At 40.5% G+C, this 22,429-nt stretch overlaps 1 protein-coding gene and 1 pseudogene across 1 annotated transcript; both read right to left on the bottom strand.

Moving 5' to 3' along the window:
* Positions 1-203: 203 nt before the first annotated feature.
* Positions 204-2,232, bottom strand: PLA2G2E (phospholipase A2 group IIE). The gene is made up of 4 exons (XM_074191890.1): positions 2,193-2,232; positions 829-970; positions 498-604; positions 204-346 (listed from the first exon to the last, which is right to left on the bottom strand). The coding sequence occupies exons 1-4, from the start codon at positions 2,230-2,232 to the stop codon at positions 204-206; spliced, it is 432 nt and encodes a 143-aa protein (XP_074047991.1).
* Positions 2,233-15,856: 13,624 nt separating this feature from the next.
* On the bottom strand, positions 15,857-17,842 carry LOC141508290 (progestin and adipoQ receptor family member 4 pseudogene; annotated as a pseudogene).
* Between the last annotated feature and the right edge of the window lie 4,587 nt (positions 17,843-22,429).

Genomic DNA, 22,429 nt, shown 5'->3' with positions numbered 1-22,429 from the left:
GTCCAAAAGCTCCCCCAGAGGGAAACATAATACAGGGAAAGAAAAGACTCCAGAGATAGGCAAATAAGTATTTATTGATAGGAAATTCTGGTCATGATGCCCTTGACTGTCTCTAGAGGAGACAGAAAGAGGATTTGGCGGGGGAGGAGACAATGGAGGCTGGGAAGGCAGAGATGACTGACCTTCCACTGAGGCCCAGGACTTCAACATGGTGGAGTGGGGCCTGTGCACAGCTTGTTGGGGTAGTGAGCATACTTGGGATTGTAGGTGCTGAGATGTTCTCGGAAGCACAATGTGGCATTCTTGTCACACTCACAAGTCAGCTTTTGGCAGGAAGTTCTTCCCCCTGAAAGGGGAAGGGAAATGGTCAGGGCAGGAGAAGGGTGAGAAACCCTAATGTGCTTAGTCTCTGACCTTCCCAAGCAAGGCTTTCATCTGCCTGTGTATTTCATGTCATCCCTTGGAACTCCCTACCCTTCTCCCCATCCTCCACCTACCACAGATGATGTTGTTCTTTATTATAGAGAAGTTGTACTTTTCCATTTTGGGATCACAGCCTAGCTTATTCATCCTTCCATAGCAGCAGTCATGAGCCTGGCAGCACCTGGTGGGGATAGCACCGACCTAGAGGGAGTGTGTAGGAACTAGAGGGAGAGGAGTCTGGGTTCATGAATCTTCTCAGAGGACACTGGCTTAAAGAAACTTCCAGTTCCTCAGAGGTACTTCAGGGAGGGCAGTGGATGATCATAGGAGTTGAAGGGATTCTTGCAAGAGGGGGTAGGGGTGGATTTAGTTTCTTCCCAGACCACCTCATGCCTTCCTCCTTACCAATCTGTTTCATCCACAGGCCATTTGGAACCACCGATGCCACAGTAGCAGCCGTAGTCATTGTAGTCCAGTGCCGACTTTCCCGTCAGCCTCTCAATCATGAACCCAAATTGTAGTAGGTTCCCACTGACCAGGGGCACCACTAGGGAGAGAAAGCTGAGGACAGCTGAATCTGCCACAGGTCTGCCCTTGGGGCCCTAGACCCTTGGCCTGGCTCTACTTTGTTTTATAAGCAAGGCCATGATTTTGGGGGGCTCCTTACTATTGTCCCAATCCCTCCCACATTTCACCAATCATCTTCCCAAATTGACCCTAACCATTTTCCTGAATATGATACCTATCTCTCCCTAGTTACCAGCCCCATCTTCAAATACTATTCCATGAGTATTCATGATAATTTCCTTAATTATTATCCTTGAATCTCTCCAGAAAAGTTTTTCAGTTTCAGTTGACACCCCAATGTATCCCTAATCACCTCATCTACTGCCTTCCCCAAATTATCATTTCCCCAAAACTTTTCTGCTGTTTACTTCACCATTTCTCATCCTCTCCTCAAAGTGCTTTTTGTGTTCTTCCCCAAATGCAGTAGGCTAATGATGCGGGTGATTTTTTTTGGGGGGGGGTCAGGGGGTGGGGAAAAGGTGGAGGTCCATGAAGCAAAAAGTGAAGCTAGAAGTAGGTTGAGAGTTCCAAGTCAGAACTACTTTGCCTCCCAAGTTTAATCTGACTTTTCCTTCTGGCACAGGAGATCAAATCCACTGGTGCAGAGTCCTGCTCTTAGGCTATTTCCCATCCCTGATGATTTAGTCCAAGCCTACAAGGAGTGGCCTCAGACCTCAGGAAAAAAAAAGATTTTTAGGGAAGCCTTTCTGCTCTCCCTGGTGGGGTGATGTTTGTGGTGATTTCCCTCACCCCTCCTTTTTGCATCTTGACTCTTAGTTAGAATTTGAGGGACCCTTGGAGATCATTTAGTTACAAAGAGTAAGTTAGTGATCTTAGATAAAATAAGCAGACCTTGAAGAGGGACCATAGATTTAGATTGACAGAACTAGAACATCATCTAGTTCAAACCCCTCATTTTTTAGATGGGACGGGGGCCTGAGGAAGTACGTTGTTTTAAGTTACATGGTCAATTAGTTGAGGAACTAGTAATAGAATTCAGGTATCTGATTTGAGTATAAAACTTTCAGTCGTATACTAAACTAGCTCCTTCCTGCTCACTCCCTGCTGTAGTGACTGAACCCACAATAGGCTGGCTTCTCTTTGGTAAACTGTTGAGAGAGCTCTGGGTTCTCCAGAGAGATTAAGAGCAGTGTATATTGGGAAAACCACCACCCCAAGGGGTTTGGGGAAGAGAGACTCACCCAGGAGGCAAGGGAAGAGCAGAATGGGTGGAGGCTTCATCCTTGTGGCAAGAGTAAAGATGAAAGGAGAAGGAGAACCAAACAAGAGAAGAATGGAAGTGGTAGTCTCAAATCTGGAACCTTTCCTCTGCTGTCTCAGGTGCCTCTCTGATAGTTAAGTACTCAGATCCAGTCCACTCCCTGTCATTAATCCTCAAATCCTGAGTGATGCAATGATACTTCCAGCTCTCATGTCTAGGAGTCAGGCCTGTTATCTGAGGGGTGTTGGGGTGTGGCCAGTGGCCCTGTGGCTCTTTGCTTTTCATCAACAAATTTTTTCCTTCTCCAGAACGTTTTCAAGCGTACTCCAAGATATTGAAAATTCTCTCTACTCTATTTCTATTGATTAATCATAAACTCTCCAAGGTAATGTTTGGGAATGGAATTGAAAGATTGTGTGATTTGGTCCTGGTTCACCAGGAAGGCTAGGTCAGCTTTAATGCTGATCTCACTAAAACTCCAACTTCTCTAATAGAAGTGAGACTGAAGGCTCTGAACTCAGCCTGATGGGTTTCTTTATTCCCTTTTCTAAATACACTATTTAGCCTAATGGCAATGCAATGCAAAGGCTCCAAGGTGTTACATCCCAAACGTGATCTCCAAATGTCCATATGATTTCACCTTCTAAGGAATGCTATCTATCCAATGCTATCTTGCTGCCTTTTGTCCTGGATGATATAAAGTAAATTGAATACTGGCAGAGAAATCCTCTTACCTGGATGCCATATGGAGGAGGACTGTCCCATAAGCTTTTTGGTTTGCCATATTTTTCTCCCTGATTCTGCCTTCCAAACCTCAAATTAGAATAAAGGGGATATTATGAAGATGAGCAGTAGTAGTGACTGTAGCTAGGCTGATGGTCCCATCCACTCATACTCTCCTATGGAATCTTTCTACCTTTCTGATCTCTAGATCAATGCCTTATGCCATCCAGTTTACTCTATTATACAGAAAACTGGAATCAAAGCACAAATATTGTCATCAGCCCTGTTGAACTCTTCCATCTAGAGAGCAGAAGATGATTGCTGTACAGATGGCTTGCTTTTTAACCATCCACATTTTCCTACTTTGACTTTCTTGGGATTCAGTAGCACAGGAGGAATAGACAACCTGTGGAAAGGCCAATAACAAGTAGGTCAATGCAGAGAAATATTTTCAAGGATAGAAAGTTGGATTAGACTTCTCAGAGCAGAAGAATTCTCTAAATTTTATTCAACTTAGTGGACTATTATCATCCCCAATTAGATTTGGACTGTGGAAGAAGCTGTTGAGGTACAACTAAGTAGTACGGGCCATATGGAAGTTATTTAGGGTTAATGGTTTGAATCCAATACTTTATCCTCAGCAAAGCATTGACACATAGTCTGGAACCTTCTCACATGTTGCTAATAATGCCTCATGGTCTTGGATCTCCTTTTATCTCAGTCACTTCATTTTATAGGTAAGGGGAAGAGGGGTAGAGAGGGGCTAAGCCAACTTTTAGAGATCACAGTCAGAGACTCTGAGTCAGAGACTCTGGAGCTGGGCTCTAGCTATTGCTCACTATTTGCTTTTTAATTTTAATGAGGGGACCTCACCCTGCACCCAGCTACAAACAAGGGATAACAATGGTTCAAACTGTGAATCATCCAGGAAATATCTTCTTAACAATTTGCTACCCTTGAAGCTCAACTTCCCATTAGGGGTTTCCCATCTCTTCCTGCTGTGTAACTTGAATCTTCAGGCCAGAGCTAAAATGGTGGAGCTGGGGGGGGGGGGATATGTTTCTTTGAAACAGAATGATGGGTGGTTGGATTGAAGGTGGGTTATCTCTCTAGTCATGAAGGCCTGTGAGCAATCCAGGGATGCAAAGGAATAGAGGAACTAGAACTAGGTAAGGTCAGTCAAAGAAGACTTTTCAGATGTTTTCAGTTGAATTTTGGAGGAGAAAAGTGAGCTGATGCAGAGAAACTAATAGCCAGGGCAGTAACTCATCATATCTAATGCCAAAGTAGTTACCTGACTTGGATGAGAGTTGGGAGATGATGGAAATACAACTGGGAGAGGAGAAAGGGCACTCTATGGCTTTGCTGAGCTGTAAACACTTGAAAGATTATAAGACAGGCAGGAGGGTCCTTGGTTGAAATCTTGACTTCACTACTTTTTATCTGTGTAATGTTGAATTATTTTGGGGGACTTCACTTTCCTCCCCTGTAAAATGAGAGAGTGTTGGATTAGATGACCTTTAAGGTTCTTCTAAATTTGGGACCACATTATCATTTTCTGACTTGTAAAATGAGAGGATTGGGCTAGATAATCTTTAGTCTGGCTTACAGGTCTAGGTCCCAGGACTTGGCTTTGTCCTGAGATGTTATATGATACAGACTAGTAACTGGAAAATAGGGAATCAGAATGAATTAAGTTAATAATATTAGAGGCAGAGAGAGGGAATGGGCAGGTAAGAAGGTGGGCATTGTTGGTATATGAGGAATGGAAATGATTGAGAGAAGTGGTAGCTATGGTGGGCTTCCCAGCCTTATTTTATATCTAGACCTGATCAAAATCCATCCATTGAACTAGCAAATTCCTCAGCCAGGAAGAGTACTCTCAGAAGTCATTCAGTCTGTCTCAAACTATTTTCCACCCAAATAACGTCTGGTTATTGAAGGGTCTTAACTTGTTTTAGGGAAGGAAATCCAGAAGGTTAGTGATTTTTTTTTTAGGGTTTTGCAAGGCAAATGGGGTTAAGTGGCTTGCCCAAGGCCACACAGCTAGGTAATTATTAAGTGTCTGAGACCAGATTTGAACCCAGGTACTCCTGACTCCAGGGCTGGTGCTTTATCCACTAAGGCACCTAACCACCCTGAGGTTAGTGATTTTTTAAAACTTATCTTCCTGTCCTTAAACACCTCAACTAATAACCCTAACCTTCAATACACAACCTTACCTTTCAATAACTATCCCTGGATAAAAGCACTGATCCTAAGGTTGGAAAAGTAGATAGGGATAGATCATTGAATGATACTGTTTTATATTTATTCCCCAACTTTATTGAACTCTAGAATTCTATTCTCCCCTACTTAGCTGAAGGGCCCCAACAGAATCTTGCCTGTGGTACTTAATGTAGCACCTGACATCGGGCTCACAGGATTATAAAACTACAGCTGGAAGGGTCTTTGAGTCTAACCAATTTAATTTACAGGTGAGGAAACTGAGGTCCAGGTAGGGAAATGACTTGCTTAAGGTCACAGAGGTTAAGTAAGCAACAGGTGGATTTTAAACCTTAGGAGGTGGATCTTTCAATCTAGTTTTCCAGACTCCTTGTTTTCTATTTCTTAATCTGGGAGGCTGAGTAGCAACTCTCTTGGGCATGGCATCACTTAGGCCAGAGTGAGAAATATAGGCTCCTGGGGCAAGACATAGGACAGAGCAGATAGAATAAGAGAATGTCAGAACTGGAGGGAACCTCAGAAGTCATCTTGCATGCCTTCTACCTGAACCTGGAAGTAATGTACTAATGATCCTAAATATTAATTTGGGTAAAATATTTACCACTTTTATTATGCATGGTAAATGCTAGAACAGATAAAATATAAACTTTTCCACCTTAAAATTAAGTAATTGTGTTATAAATGAACAAGAATGATAAAAGCAGAGAAATACCATTCCATAGACTATCAGATATGCTTTGTGTTCCTGGAGTATCAGGTTGTCTTCTGTCCTAAACCATAACTCCTCCCACTTTTTCACAACTACTTATTGCTCCCTTTCTCTGAGGGGGGGGGGAAATCAAACTAGCTGCTTATGTATTCTGGCAGTCCCTCCCTCTGTATAAATTTACTTATGTGGGGAACACTCTGGACCCTAAGACTCTCATATTCATTATGTGGTAGAGGAATGAATACTTGACTAGAGACATGGGATTTAGGGTCTAGTTCTAATTGAACTAGCTACTTTGTAACCTTAGGCAAATTGTTTTGCCTTTCTTCTGTTTCCTTATCTTTATTGTACTACCATTCTATCTCCCTCTCACATTGGAGAACACTTAGAGAGAAGTTGCCTAACTTCTCAGGATTTTTAGAGGTAGCTCTGAGACTTGGAGTTTCTGGTAGTGTTACTCATGAGCCCCAACCAGTGTCCTCCTCACTGATTATCAGACTTCACAAGCTTTTAGAAAGGATATCTAATAAACATGTATAGCAAAAACATCTCCCTCATCCCCCCCCACCACTCCTACTTCAGTCTGGTGGCATGCTTTCCCATTGCACAAAGAAGAGTCTTAGACCAAAGGCTCAAACTTATAATAAAATGGTACAAATACACAAAGATAGAGAACATTTAGAGCAAAAGGTTCACATCTCCTGGTTAATGGGAGTCCTTTATCCCATTTTTAGAATCCTTATGAAATTCTTCTTAGATGTAACTCTCAATTGGGTGCTGACATTCTGATGCTTCCTTTTCTAGTTTGTTGTCATTGTGTTTCTTCTAGTGCTGATACTGCCATTAACAATTGCTTCTCCAATGATTTTGCCCCTAACTTGAATGGGTACTGCTACTGACACCAAAGGGATCTCCAGGTCTTCTGAGTTTCAGAAGTTCATAAAGTCATAATTTTTCAATGCGATGTGTTCATTGTCCATTGCATTTTCCCAGGTGACCTGTTAGTCTATAAGATGTCTTTTCCCATTCAGACTCAGAGTGGTGGTCTCAAACATTGTCTCCACTAAGATAATATCTGTGTGCCATACCTGGTAGATAAGCTGCTTTCTTTCAGGACATGGTATCTTGGTTGCTAGGTTGATTCCCCTTTGGACTGGGTCCTGAAAGTCTCTTCTTAGGAGAGCCCTCCTTAGGAAGTCTCTTTGTGAGCCTTGACTGCTGAAGTTGTGAACAGACTTTGCTATGGATTCTAGTTGCTGGACCTCTGAAGGCTATTCTGCCTTTTTTGAGGCTCACAAGGTTGTGACCTGATCTTTATCCAATACTCATTCACATAAAACCAGAAAATAACAAACCCAACAGAAACAGAAAAAGAGGCACCATGTGTTCATTGGCTACATGTCAGCTACATGAGCTCCCTTCTCCACCCAGATATCCACAGTAGTTCTCACCACCAAGAGAGATTTCATTTTTAGAGCCTTTCTATGCACATTCAGTTCCAGTTCAGTAGCCAGTTAAAAGGCTTTTAGATCATCAATAAACTGACGAGAAACAATGTAAGTGGACAATTTGACAAACCTGTATGTAAAATTATTTTTATGTGTTGTGAATTTGCCTGCTGACTTGAAGAAGTGAGGGAGGCAGAAAGAAGCCTGCCTATCTGCCAGCACAGACTTCAAGGACACAGGGAAGTCTATGAGAGAGAAGTGAGAGCAGGAGGAGGAAATGTGGAGCTGGGGCCAGTTATTATTGGGGCCTGGCTGGAACCAAGTAGGAGAACATGCTGGGGGTAGACATGTGGGGGGTGGACACAGACACAAACAGGAAAGGACAAGGGACACATGGGGCCAGGAAAGGGTGTAAGATTCACAGGGGCCAACTAGGGTGGGCCGAGTGGGGTCACGGTCTCCTCTCTCAGTGCTGGAGGTCTTCAGCTAACTCTCTGATCTGTCCATGGTGGTGGTCCCTTCACCTGTGTATTCTGCTTTCCTTGAATTTTTTTGCGGGGGAGGGGGAACTTTGGGAGGCTATGGAGCACCAAGATGAGCTGCAAAAGCACAGAAAAAGCCCAGTATTGTATGGTAAACATAGGTATTTTTGGTGGGGAATGTGGATTTTTTTCAGCAGTCTTTATATAAAGTTGAATTTGCATAATACAAATTTACATAAAATGAGAAATGTCTGTATAAAGTGCCATGCTGTTTATCAGAAAGTGTAAGGGGGCTCTTCCTCTGTGAATTTCCAGAAGCAAGTTCAACAAACTCTCTATATGGATTGGCTGCAGGCAGATATATGTGCTCTAAGGACTTAGCCTTTATTGGTTTTGTCCACTCATTCCCTAAAAAATAAATTCAAGGTAATTTTAGAGGGGGGGTGGTGGAAAGCCTTAACAACCTGAGGAATCAGGAAAGATTTCTCATGGAATGTGGCATCTCATGAAGAGAGATAGAGGTTCAGAGAGGCAGGGGTGAGGGAGAACACAACCAGGTTCAGCCTAGACATAGATATGGAGACAGAAGATGGAATATCATATATGCTGGGAAAACTGGGTCATGCTATAGGCCTGAAATTAGGAAGAGTTCAAATCTAGCCTCAAACATTACATTGCTGTGTGACCCAGGGCAAGTCACTTGACCTTTTTGCCTCAGTTTCTTCATCTGTAAAATGAACTGGAGAAGGAAATGGCAAAACACTTCAGTATCTTTGCCTAAATGGGATGAGGAAGGATTAGACATGCCTGAAATGACTCAACAACAGCAACACAAACAATGAATAACAAGCAGCTAGCCAGGAAAGTTATAATGGGGGAGTATTGTGAAATCAGCTTGGAAAGATAGATTGGAATCATATTATGAGGAGCTTTAAATGCCAAATTTTTATCCTAAATCTTTAATTCAAGTCTGGTAGGCAGGCAATCCCTTTGTATCCTTCTGGGGAGCTCCTTAGCTGTGAAAAATAAACTATAGGTTTAACCGTGATTGAGTCTAATTGAGGTAATAACAGGGAGCATGCTAAGTACCATTTTGGACATAAATAGAATCAAGACAAAACAAATACACTCCTATACTACTCTCATTTTGGTCTTCTCAGTGAAATGACTGAAAAAAATGATTTTCTTACAGTAGAGGTCTTCGAGCAGAAGTTAAATGACCACCTGTAAAGGATGTCACAGAAGGAATTTCTACTTAGAAATTGAATTAGATATCTTTCACTTCTAATTCTCTAATTTTTTCTCTTGCTATTATGTCAAAATCTTCTAAGGCTTATGGTTTACACCAGTAAGATGATAGAAGTCACTTAGGGGAACAGAAAAACATTTTTTTTGAGGCAATCAGAATTAAGTGAATAGCTCAGGGTTACACAGCTAAATAGGTGGGGGTCACATTGGAACTCAGGTCCTCCTGACTCTAGAGCTAGTGCTATGTACAACACATCTAGCTACCCCTAGAATGCTCAATAATCTTTAGGCTGCTCTAAAGTCTGCCCCCAAGAGAGATGGACTTAGCTAGGTATCTACGCTTTTAACTTGACAAGATTAGTTCTAAAGAGTTTTGCCTACTCACAGAAAGCTAACAGGTGTATTCACTTGGAATATAAGGAAACCAGTAAAGTCTCTCAAGGTTAAGAGGATAACCTTGGGACTCCAGATGAAATATCTAATTAGAGATCTTTATGTCCTAAAATTTTGACTGTGGGGCTTGAATCCATTAAGACCTTTGGATAGGAATTAGTACAAGAGAAAGCCTTTGGGGAAGCCTTGCCTCTGGTCAATGGCACTCAGCTGTGAATGAAATTTCTTTATGTGCCTTGGAGTCAGGAATGAGACTTAATTCAGCCTCAGGCTTATGGCATTGTGGCTGCCACAGGCATTGAGATTCCTCAGTCTTATGATTAGAGGCAGAGACACAGACATCTGTGATCAAATTTATCTATGTATGCATTGCACCCCTTGAGTGCCAGGATTATTTCAGTGTCTTTGTATTCCCAGATCTTTGATAAATTTTTGTTGAATTAAACTTGCTGAATTGAAAAGAATACCAGGACTTGGTGCTAGCTAATCCCAGTTGTTCGTTGGTAAGGTGAATACTTAGTAAACAAACATACATTTAGATCTAGAATTCATCCCAGTAATTATGATAATTAGGTATCTAGCCAGTGAGGGAAAAAGGTGAAAACACCCACTAATAATAAAGGAGGTTCCCCTAAATCTTGATCTATCCTGTTCCACCTGGCACCACCCTGTGTTAGGTCAGGAACTGTCTCCTCTTCATGACAGGGTCTGTTGGAGTAGAGGTGCAGAGACAGATAGTTTAGGAAGTTGTACATTGGAGCTGAAACAGTCCCTGCTATGCAGCCCAAGAACCAGGGTTCAGATCCTGACTCATCACTTAATGCCTTGCTTGCTCTTGGCAAGTCAATTAAACTTTTTAGGCTTCAGTATTCTCGTTTATGATTTGAAGAATTAGATCAAATGACCAATGTTCCATGTTCCTTTCCAGATTCAAACCTATGAGGTTATGACTTATCTCTATCCAGAACTAGGACTAAAAGCCACCAAAAATCAACCAACATTGAGGATTTACCTGTTAGGTCTGAGGCAGTTAACATCATTAAAGCCAAGTCCCAAGTGTTGAGCACTTTAAACTCAATGCCATTTCTTGTTGACTTAAAACCTTTTCTGACCTCCGGCTGCTAGGGGGAGCTTCACTTTCTCCCATCTCCCCCCTCCCCAATTACATTATATTTATTTTCTATTTAACTTTACTCTTGTTTCCAACTAGACTATGAATTCCTGGAGTTCAGAGACTGTTTCATTCTTGTTTTTGTATTCCCAGTGTCTAGTCCAGTGCTTGACTCCTGGGTTTTTAATAAACATTGTGGATTGGTAGGTTGATGGATCAAAAAGATCCCAAGTGAGGATTAATGATTTTCTTGGTCATTGAGCAGTAAATCAGTATCTGAGGTTAGATTTGAACTCAGGAAGATGAGTCTTCCAGGAAGACCTGGTAAATCATTTAACCCATTTTCTCATCTGTAAAATGAGCTGGAGAAGGAAATGACAAATTAATCCATTATCTTTGCTGAGAAAACCCCAAATGGGGTCAAACAACTGAGTAATAGCTTCCTGACCCCCACTCTGGCCACTGGGCCACTTTATTGCCCTAGCTGCTACTTACTGTTGGAATATATTTAGGATCTTAGGTTAACCTTGAGATAGGATTCAATCTTATCCCCCACTGGCCATATGGATTTTCAGTGCATCAAATAGAGTCAGTAGATAGGCAGCAGATTTTCATGTTTTGAGAGAAACTTATTCTTAAGACTTAAGGAAATCTGGTTTATAATTTTTGTAAATTGTTAAACAGAATTTTATTTTAAGGTGTAGTCTTACTAAGACAAAGGGGTTGAAATGTGTAGGAAAGAATGAGAGAATACTGGGAGCAACTTAGTTTTATAAAAGTTGTTTCATGATCAAAGTATGCTGGATTTGGAGGCCCTGACAGTCTCTTGAAGGGGGTGCATCTTGAATGGAAAATAAAACCATACCCAAAACTTCCATTCAAAGGGTTCAAATCACAGAGTTCTCCCAGATGTTGCAGTAGAAGAGGAATGAGAGGAAAGCAATAAGTGCCAGATCTAGCATTAGCAGCAGACACACCTTTGGTAAAAAAACCATTTTGGCAGAGGGGCTACACCAGGTTGAGGGTAATCGACAGGCCACAAACCTCTTGGTGAATTAGGGGATGGTCAGATGAGAATAGTTTGTTTCATTAACCATGTAGGTGGCTGAAGAAGGTGCTGTGGTTTGCTTAGAGCTTGGTCAGATATAAAAGACACAGGGTCATCCACTGCATTCTTGACCATCATCAGTCTCTTTGACTTTTGTATTGCCAGTGGGCTAAAATGACTCTGGAGAGAGAGTGAGGCTGATGACTTTGTACAACACTTCACTTAAATCCAAATCATGTGCAAGTCATGTGATGTCATTGATCTCCTTGAAAATGAAGATGAACAACAATATTGTGTCAGCTACCATCACAATCTGGAGGTGAAAAGAATTTAAACTCCTTTTTTGTTTCAAAGAGCTTTCTTTGAAACATGAATATATTTAAGTATACACAAATTATGTATATTAATAAACTACTTAAGCTTGAATGAAACATGAATATATTTAAGTATATACAGATTATATATATTAATAAACTAAGCTTGAAACTCATGTGTAAAATGAAAGAATTAGATGGTCACCAAATGTGCTTTCTAGATCGAAATCTTGTAATTTTATAAATCTTCACTATCAAGAATATTTCAGGCTACTTGGCAGGGTAGTAGAGATGAATGTATCAGATGTAATGATTAGATTGCTCTACCCATTAAGTTTATACAACTTGCTTTATTCTGACTTTAATTAAGCTTTCCATTGTTAGTAATCTTTGAAAGATCATGGAGAACCAGAGAGGTAATGACATTTGGAGGAAGGTAAATGTTTTTGGTTTTTAAAAGTGGAAAGAAAGTAGGAGTTACCAAGCCTAGGGGGGGGAAAACTATAAGTTAGTGAATTTTATTGCTTGCAAAGCTCTAGAATATATTATTAAAGGGATGATAAGTGAACAAATAGAAAAGGAAACAATGATTATAAGCATGGCTTCATCAAGATTGAATTATGGCCCAACAAACCTTATTTATTTATTTATTTGTTTATTTGTTTTTGCAAGGCAATGGGGTTAAGTGGCTTGCCTAAGGCCACATAGCTAGGTAATTATTAAATGTTTGAGGCCAGGTTTGAACTCAGGTACTCCTGACTCCAGGGCCTGTGCTCTATCTACTGTACCACCTAGCCACCCCCCAACAAACCTTATTTAATAGGGAATCTATCTATATGTCAAAGTCTTGGTTGATCTGTCCATCTGTCTGCCTGTCCTTCTTTCCTTCTGTCTGTCTACCTCCATATATATTATATATATATATGTACATATATGTGTAAATAGATAAATAGATAGACATATCTAGTTATAGACATATAGGGCATGCTAAAGATACGTTTTGCCTGGACTTGCGAACAAAGCATTTGACAAAACCTTTTATGCTCTTCTTGTGGAAAATATAGAATGTTGTGAATTGGAACAAGAATATAATTAGGTCAATTCAAACTGGTTGAATGGCTGGACCCAAAGCATAGTCAATAATAGTTCTATTTCATTTTGGAAGGACATCTCCTGAAGATAGTCTTATCTATCAAAAAAAGCAGTTTTGGATGCTGGGCACTGAGAGGTACTGGGGAAACAAAAATAAAATTAAATAGAACTTGCCACCATGGAATCTTTTTGGGGAAAATGCACATATGTATGTAAATGTATAAGTAACTGAAAAATTTTCATTAAGTTGATGCAAAGTAATTGAGGGTAGGGGCACTAGTAAATGAGGAAACAGGAAAATCTCTCCTGTAGGAGGGTTACATGATCTGAACTTTGAAAGAAGCTAGGGATTCTAAAAGGCAGAAATGAGGAGCTATGGTATTTAGAAAATGCCTGATAGTCAAGGAAAAAGGTGTGGAGATGAAATGTGTAAGAGGAATATAAAGTTCATGGAATGGAGAAATGTTGTACTAAGTCTAGAAAAGTAGTGTGGAGGCATATTATGAAGGCTTCTAAATACCAGAGAAGTTTGTTTATCCTAGGAGCAATAGGGAGCCTCTGGAGCTTTTGGAGCAGGAGAATGGCAGGATTAGATAAGAGGTGCCATAGTGCTTAGTGTACTGGGCTTAGAATCCTGAGTTCAAATGTAACCTCAGACATTAGTTGTGTGACCCTGAACAAGTCACTCAACCCTGCTTACTTCAGGTTTTCTCATCTGTAAAATTAACTGGAAAAGGAAATAAACTACTCTAGCCTCTTTGCCATGGAAACCCCAAATGGAGTCATGAAAAGTTGGACACAACAGAAATAACTCATCATCATCAATAACAGGAGAGGGGGTGGCTAGGTGGAGCAGTGTATAAAGCACCGACCCTGGAGTCAGGAGTACCTGGGTTCAAATCCGGGCTCAGACACTTAATAATTATCTAGCTGTGTGGCCTTGGGCAAGCCACTTAACCCCATTTGCCTTGCAAAAACCTAAAAAAAAAACAGAAAAAAAACAATAACAGGAGAGACTTGAGGCAAGGAGATCAATTGGGGGCAATGTTGCAGTAGTCAGGTGAGAATTGATGTGGCCTAAACTAGAGTGATGTCTGGAAGTGAAGAGACAATGACATAGGCAAAAGATTTGGAAATAGAAACAGTAAGAATCACTAAAAATTGAATTTTGGGGGTGAATATGTTTGAGGAGTCAAGGTTTGCACTGAAGTTGTGAACTTGAGTGACTGGAAGTATAGTGGAGCCATTGATAATAGGGAAGTTTGGGAAAAGGATGGGTTTTGAGGAAAAGATGATAAATTCTGTCTTGGCCATAATGTTTGAATTGCCTATGGTACATCAAGTTTGAAATGTCCAATAGGTAGTTTGAGATGCAGATTTGAAGTTTGGGAGATAATAGAGCTGGATAATTAGAAATGGCATTTTTTTTTTCATACTGCTCCATTTATTGATTTTATCCTTGGTTCTACCAACCCTAAAGATAGGGCCTAGGGTAGGAAAGATATTCCTGTTCCAAAAGGCCAGAGTCCTCATACAAGAAGACTGATGATTTGGAGTTGTATCTTGTCAGGAACTGAGAGGTTTCCAAGTCCTACAAGTCCAACAGTCAAAGAGCACCATCCTTGGGCAAAAAGTGCAGGAGTTTAGACCTAGGTAGTTTCAGTCCACAGGTGAGGCTTAAAGTTTGCTTAGGCATTAAAAAACCCTCTGGATCCATCTTATGCAAAATAGAAAAAGCCTGGATTCTTGGATCAGAGAACTAGTCTTTTGCCCTAGTTTGGGAGTGGTTGTTATTGTCTTTGTGAGAAGCTGAATTGTCTTCTGCAAGGACCACTCTGGTCCAGTCCTTGTGCAAGAAGCAGACATCTTGGTGTTTGGTATCCTTAAATCCATGACTGTGTGGATGGGAAGTTTTAGGGGGAGAGAGGGTAAGGAAGAATCTCAGAGGGGGAGTTTGCACAAAGTTAAACATAAGGGGCTGTCATGCTTTCTTGAGAAGTGCTTAAGGCCACCAGAAGCTGGAGGAACTGGGGAGTTCCCTCTCTGCCCCTTATCCAATTTAGTGAAGAACAAAAGGGGTTTAGATAATAGGTAAGGTTCCTGACTAGTGGCTCTGAGAAAGGGTGGCATATGTGCACACATCTAGAGTCAGAAACCTAGATGAGAGCTTAGTTTCAGAATTATTAAACTTTTATAGCTCACCCCTCATTTTACAGAGAAGGAACCCAAGGCCCTATGCCTTGTCTAAGGTCTCAGTACAGGATAGTAGAATAGTGGAGGACCATAATGCATTGTTCCCTGAAGCTGCCAGTCATTCAAGTCAGAGTTCTACCTTGTAGGGTGAGCTCCACTCCCAGAAATAGCACTAGAAAACATGACGGACTGTAAGAACATATTCTGGAGAAGTAGATGAAAGAACTCATAAATTCTATAGGGTTGGGACAGCCTTCTACAGTCCTGAGGAAGGAAAAGAGCCCAGATTTAGGGAACTCAAATGAGCCTTTGGTGCTCTAGAGAAGAGCTCATGATTAGCCAACATGAGAAAGCTCTATAGATTTGAAAAGGGAGACCTAGGGAAAAACAGGCTCTAGATTTCAGGAGGCCTTGAAGGAAAAAAGGAACCTTCTACAGCTTCAAGGAGTGGGAGCATTTTTTTTGCAGATAAAAAAAATGGCTCAGTCCGTGGGACACGCCCAGAGCAGATCAGGTACAGCTCCAGCATGCCATTGTAGGATGGAGCCAACACACAAATGTAACCTCAGACATTAGTTGTGTGACCCTGAACAAGTCACTCAACCCTGCTTGCTTCAGGTTTTCTCATCTGTAAAATTAACTGGAAAAGGAAATAAACTACTCTAGCCTCTTTGCCATGGTATGCACGATTTGATGGGAATTACCCCAATAGTCAAAGTGACCAGGCCCCCAGCGTTCAGGCAACCGGGCCCCATTCACTAGCCCCCCCCCCAGCAATGCTAACGCGTCCATTCGAAGATAGCAGGGCAGAGATCCCCAGATCTCAGCCCCATCCCTCGAGCCCCAAACACCAGCAGTCGTGCCAGCCGAAGGCCCGAAGTCGGGCACTAGTTGAGGGGGCAGTGAGGGCTCGCCAGCCTGCCAACCCAGATACGAGAGTATAGCCCACCAGGGCTGCCGGACGCAGCCAAGGTCGACACGCCAGGGTACAATGGTTGATGGGCAGGGCCCCGTGCGTGTAGATGTTGCCCAGCTCGTTGTGCAGGTAGAAGAGGCTGCGCAGGCAGCCCGAGCCGCTGCTGGCCGGCCGGTAGCCCGTCAGCACGAACTTGCTGAACTGCAGGTGTGGGGGGCGAGCTGGCCCTGTCCAGCAGCCGCGGCCCCGACAGTTTTCTTTATAGAAATGGTAACTGAACTATTTAGGAACTAATGAGGTCACCAAATGAGAGAGGGTAAAGAGAAAAGGAAGAGGGTTCAGGACAGTTTTGAGAGACAATAACAGGATACAATGAGATGTAGATGAAAAAGCAAGATATAGACGTGCAACTTGACAACACAAGAGATATGAGAAGGTTGTCAGTAGTATCCAATGCCAATAGAACAGAGAAGCCAGTTGAGTATTCAGTGGGGGGGGGACCCAAAACCTGAGAGCTGGAATTTAAGAAATCTTTGGCAACTTAGGAAAGAGCTGGTTCCTTTGAGTGATGAGATCATAAGACAAATTGTCTTGGGTTTAGGGGAGAGAGAGAGAGAGAGAGAGAGAGAGAGAGAGAGAGAGAGAGAGAGAGAGAGAGAGAGAGAGAGAGCAAACGAAGGGGGGCCTCTTGAGTACAGAGGGTGTTTTCAAGCAGTTTGACTCAGAAGAGAAGGAGAAATATGGAACGATAGGTAGTAAAAAAGGTAGAAGCTAGTGATGGTCTATTAAGGTTAGGGGAGATTTGGGAATGTTTGTAGCTCATAGAGAAAGGACTGGTAGGTAAAGATTGAAGATTATGGTGAGGAGATGATAATGAGGGAAATAGTCTGAAGAAGTTAGGAGATGGGATCAAGGGTCCACATCAGGAGTTGTCTTGGGGTGAACAAAGGCCACTTCATTAGATACTGTTACAGTGGAGGAAACAAAGCAGGATGATGTCAGAGTGTGAGAACTGGGGATGGAGAAAAAAAGGAACTGATTTAGATGTACTTGGTCAAGTATGAAATTAGATACTCAGAGAAAGGGTGAAGGAAAGGGGTACTGTGGAAGACTTGAGAAGAAGGTAAAAAGCTTGGAACAACCAATGTGGTGAGATAAGAGGCTAAATTAGAGAATAATAGTTCAGACAAGATAGCAAATTTGAGGGATCCAATCAACATGGCTATGTTATCTCTTCCAGCTCTGTTTAGCAGCATGTTAGTCTAGAAGTAAATGATCCAGAGACTGGAAGTTTTTTGACAGTGATGGGTGCAGTTTGGCAAGTGGTAAGAGGTTGGGAGGAAAGGGGAACAAGGGAAGTGGCACATTAAGGAGTCAAGGTTGGGAAGGAAGGAGAGCATAGCCAAAGGAGTGATATAGTAGAAAAAATACTGAAGAGGGGAAGAAGTCAAAAATAAAAATTGATTAATTATATAGTGAGAGTTTCAGAGGCTCAGTAGGAGTGGGTATATCTCAAGTTAATGGGGAAAGGCTGATATGGATGGAAATAAGGAGTTAGCAAGAACTGGGGGAGAGGGGGTTATTCTTCAGTAACTGAGGATTCAATATCACTGGGATTGAGGGAGTACAAGTTGGAGGAAATTGGCACAGAATTTGTACTTTGAAAGGTATTCTGTTGATGAAGGCATCATGTTTTTGGCGGTTTCCAGTGGAGCTTGTGGTCTCATGTTGAAGTTATAAGAAAATGGCAAGGAATAGTAAGATAGAATTTCCTACTGTTCGAGCTCGTCAAGAGCAGAATGTACAACTTCCAAAGATCATGAGTTCCTTCTAGCTAGAGAGCTTCACCCAAAGGTAGTATGGCTAGAGGAATTCTTGTTCACGTTTGGGATAGGCTACAGGGCTTCTATGGACTCTCTGGCTTGGGTGTTTGTGACTGTGTGCTGCTAACACATTCTTTTCATCTTCATATTCCTATAAGAAAGAACATATACTACATGGCTGGGTGATTGTTGGGTTTATGAGGCTGGATATGGACTCAGGTGCTTGTGGCTCCAGGACTGGTACTTCATCCATTGTGCCACCTGGTCATACCTACAATTATTACTATTATTTTTTTTATTTTAATTTTTTTCTCTCCCCTTTACTTTTTTCGCCCAAGCAAGTCTATCTATATTCATGGGGGAGGAGGGGTATTTTGTTTACTTGTGAACAAGAATATTTTATTAATGTAAAAAAACATTTGTACAAAATGAGAATAAAAAATAAATAAAAAAGAAAGAACATATACTGACTAACACAAGAATTCTGCTCTTGTCAGAACTTATATTTCAGTATAAATTGATTCATTTGGTTTATCAATGAATGTTTATCAATGACCTCTGACATAAGACTGAAATCAATATAAAATGATGCACTCAGGGACAGTTACACTAACTCTATTCTATTATTTTCTTGGAGAGGGTATGTTGTAGGTAGAGATTTGTTACTGGCCATTGAGCGAGTTATGTTCCAAGTCTTTACTTCAGTCAGAATGGATCCTGATAGAAAATAAGAAATACTTTACCCCAAAATACTTTAGTGACCATGGAAGCTTTTTATTTCCTTTTTGGGTAAGTCTGTGAATATTTGATGAAATGGTTGGTAAGACTTCGTAGTTCTTTGTTGTCTCCTTCCAGATGTGAGTCAGTGTCAATAAGTTCTAAATGTTTGCTAGTATTATTCTCTGTGTATACAACATGAATTGATGTTACTTTCTTGCTACTTTTTCTGGCTTCAGACACTGGCAAGCTGTGTGAACCTGGATAAGTCACTTAACCTTTGTCTGCCACAGTTTCCTTATCTATAAAATGGCGAGAATAACAGTCCCCATCTCCTAGTGAAGATCAGTGAAACATTTGTAAAGTTCCTAGCAAAATGCCTCTCACTAGTGCCTTCTTGTCTAAAGTTAACCTTGTTCTTGCTTTGTATGTGTTAAAGGTGCTGGGAGTGTGGGATGAGGGATGTAGGCAGTGCCTCAGTGAGACTTTGGCAAAGTTCAAAGTCTTCAGAGGCTAAAAGACAGACTTTATAAAGTCTTTATAAAGTAAAGATAAAAAAAAGACCTCTTTTCCTTTGGATGGAGCACTCATAAGTATGAGTCCTCTTTGAGAATGAAGAACAAAGAATAATAGCAACAACCACCCTATGGGATTAACCCTAGAGTCCTGAGAGTAGTATTAATCCTCAGGGGATCCAATCTGCCAGGGTAGGTTAATTGAGTGACTCCCATCCTAGGGGAATGATACATATAGATCTTCACTGTATCTATATAAGAACATGTCATCTCCCTCATTAGAATATGAAGTTAAGGATTTTTTTTTATTGTCTTTATTGTATCCTCAGCACTTAGTATAATTCCTGGATCATAGGAGACATTTAATAAATGCTATGCTTATTGATTCTTTGTGTGAAGTGAGCACACTTTTTTGGCAATTGGAACATCCCATGGTGTTGCCCTTTTTAAAGATCTGGGACATAAACTGATCTTTTCCAATACAGTGACCAATGTAGAATTTTCTAAATTTGCTGGCATATTGAGTGAAACCCTTGAACAGAATCATCTTTTAGGATTTTAAATAGATTGATGGAATTCCATCACCTCCATTAGCCTTATTGTTTTCCTAAGACCCACTTGATTTCCCTTTTCAAGATGTCTATCTCTATAATAGCCACCACTGGTTATTGCTGATGTTAAGATAGTCCTTGTATAATTCTTTTGTGATTTTGCTTCCAGTTCTCTTCAATCACTTATCCGCAAGTGGAAGTTAGTAATTTAGCAAGAGGAGCATAATTCTGGTGTGTGTGTGTGTGTGTGTGTGTGTGTGTGTGTGTGTGTGTGTGGTGTAGTGTTAATACTAACCATTAAATCCTTTTATAGCTCTTTTCAATGCTGTTATAATGTTTTTAATTTTACATTCAGGATCTACTTTTGATATTAAGAGATCTTTTTGGGCGGCTAGGTGGCATAGTGGATAAAGCACCGGCCTTGGAGTCAGGAGTACCTGGGTTCAAATCCGGCCTCAGACACTTAATAATTACCTAGCTGTGTGGCCTTGGGCAAGCCACTTAACCCCATTTACCTTGCAAAAAAAACCCTAAAAAAAAAAGAGATCTTTTTTTGTGTCCTTATGCTGATTTCACAATATGACATCTTCCATTTTATGCTCAATTATTTGCTCAGTAATGCTAAGATTAAGCATGTAGCATCCTATAGTAATAAAACAATGCATCCATTAAGGTGGGAAAATTATTGTCATGGCAAACTGACACTGCTGTGATTGCACATACACATGGACATTAACACTTAATATCTGAATAAGCAAGCAGGAACCACTAAGTCAGTATCATGAACATGAGTGTTGTCTTAAAATCACATAACCTAGTATATTCATCAGTAGCTGCAGTGCCAGGCAACCTTTTATAATCTTATGGAGGAGGAAATACTTATGGGGAAAGCAAAAAACAAAGCAAAATAAGAAAACAATTTAAAAAAATTCTGGACTGCTATCAAAAGCATCATCTGTTCTACAGATAGTAGCTTATTTTACCTTCAAAGGCAGGAAAGTTGTACTGGAGATTTGATTGGTTGAGAGTACTAGAGCTGAGGCTATTGACATGGTTTCCAAATGATCAGCTCCGGGAATTGGGGGTACTTCAGGTCTTTTCAACACCATGGCCAGTGCAGAATCAGGAATGCTCCCCTTGTATCCTTGTTAAATATCTTTTTTTTCATGTTTTGTTAAGTAGATATTTCCTTAACCTCTAGATTGTTCACTAAACTTGAATCACTGAACCAACTTGTTTCAGGTCTGGGCTAGAACAAATAAAAAGAAAAACCTAGTGAATAAACAAGAAAATATTTCAAAAATGAAAAAAAAGAAATAGAAGGGGAAAGGGGGAAAACTTCTTTTAGAAAACAGTAAGAAATTTACTCTAACTCAAAGAAAAAAATTTCCAGATTGTCTTAGGCTATTTCTTACTTAGTCTCTCGAATACTACAATTTAATGGGCATTAATAAATTTGAAAGTGTTCAGAGGTGGGTAACTAAGATGGCAAAGAGCTTTGGAGTCATGTCGTAAGAGAATTGATTGAAGGAATTGGACATATTTAGTCTGGAGAAGGGAAGACTCAGGGGTGGCTTCAAGTATTTGAAGGAAATTAGATGAAAGGTTAGCTCTACCCCAAAGAGCAGAAGCAGGACAAATGCATAGAGGTCCTTTGGGGCTTAATTTCCAACTTTAACTATCCTAACATAGAAAGTGATGGATTTCTGCCTGAGATCTTTATAGCTTTTAAACTTCATCAATGCTACTAATGTCTACTAATTGGATATTATCATTCAACTGATTTCCAGTCCACCTAATATACAACACCTATACGACATCTTTCCACTTTATCCAAAAGAAGAACATAGTTTTGTCAAATACAACATTCCACAGATCAACCAGTCTTGTAACCCTGTCAAAAGAAGTTATTCTGCTATGACCTGTTCTAACTCACAAATCATCTCTTTAATAATATGCTATGGAATTCTGCTGATAATTAAAGACATTTCCATTGACCTACAGTTGATAAACCCCACCCTCTTCTCTTTTTTAAAATTGATATTTCTTCTTTTCCATTCTTATGACACTTCATCTTTTTAAAAAATTAATTTTTTTTCTTATTTTGAACATATAAACATCAATAAACCTGAACATTTCATTATACAAAGAACAGAAAAAGTTTTGTATATAAAACTACAAAGATAATTATATAGTTTGTTTTGTTAAAGCAATACTAAAATTAGCAATTAGTTTAGAAAGCTGTCCTACTTTTCCTTATAATCCCTCTTCTATTCTCTAATGTGTAGTTCTAAAATACTTCATTGAGGGACTCTTTCTCTTTGTCTCTCTCTGTCTCTATCTTTCTTTCTCTCTCCCCTTCTCCCCACTCAGTCCCTCGATTTTCTCTCCCCTCCAGTTAAAAAAGCAAACAAACCAAAAACTTCCCCCTTGCATCAACTTGGCAAAGTCACACATTTTAGAATTGCATGTTGGCCATACTTGAAAATGTATGGTTCATTCTGCACCTCTAGTTCAGCAACTTGGTGAAGAAGTGGAAAGCATACTTATCCTTGGTCCTCTGGAAATATGATTGGTCTTTGATCAGAGCTCTTAAGTCTTTCAAAGGTGTTTGTCTTTACAAAATTATTATTGTAAAAATTGTTCCTCTAGTTCAACCTGTTTGGTTCATAGAAGTCTTCTCGGGTTTCTCTGAATCCATCTATTTT

The sequence above is a fragment of the Macrotis lagotis genome, chromosome 1 (genome assembly GCF_037893015.1).
Source record: "Macrotis lagotis isolate mMagLag1 chromosome 1, bilby.v1.9.chrom.fasta, whole genome shotgun sequence".
NCBI lineage: Eukaryota > Metazoa > Chordata > Mammalia > Peramelemorphia > Peramelidae > Macrotis > Macrotis lagotis.
Note: the sequence above shows the minus strand (reverse complement) of the source record. Positions and strands in the feature narration are given on the sequence as shown.

Excerpts from the sequence above, each read along its gene's own strand:
- PLA2G2E (XM_074191890.1), bottom strand. The coding sequence starts at position 2,232 with ATGAAGCCTCCACCCATTCTGCTCTTCCCTTGCCTCCTGG. Across the intron at positions 971-2,192 it reads GCTCTTCCCTTGCCTCCTGG|TGGTGCCCCTGGTCAGTGGG; the intron begins GTGAGTCTCTCT and ends TTCTCTCCCTAG. Across the intron at positions 347-497 it reads AAAGAACAACATCATCTGTG|GGGGAAGAACTTCCTGCCAA; the intron begins GTAGGTGGAGGA and ends TTCCCCTTTCAG.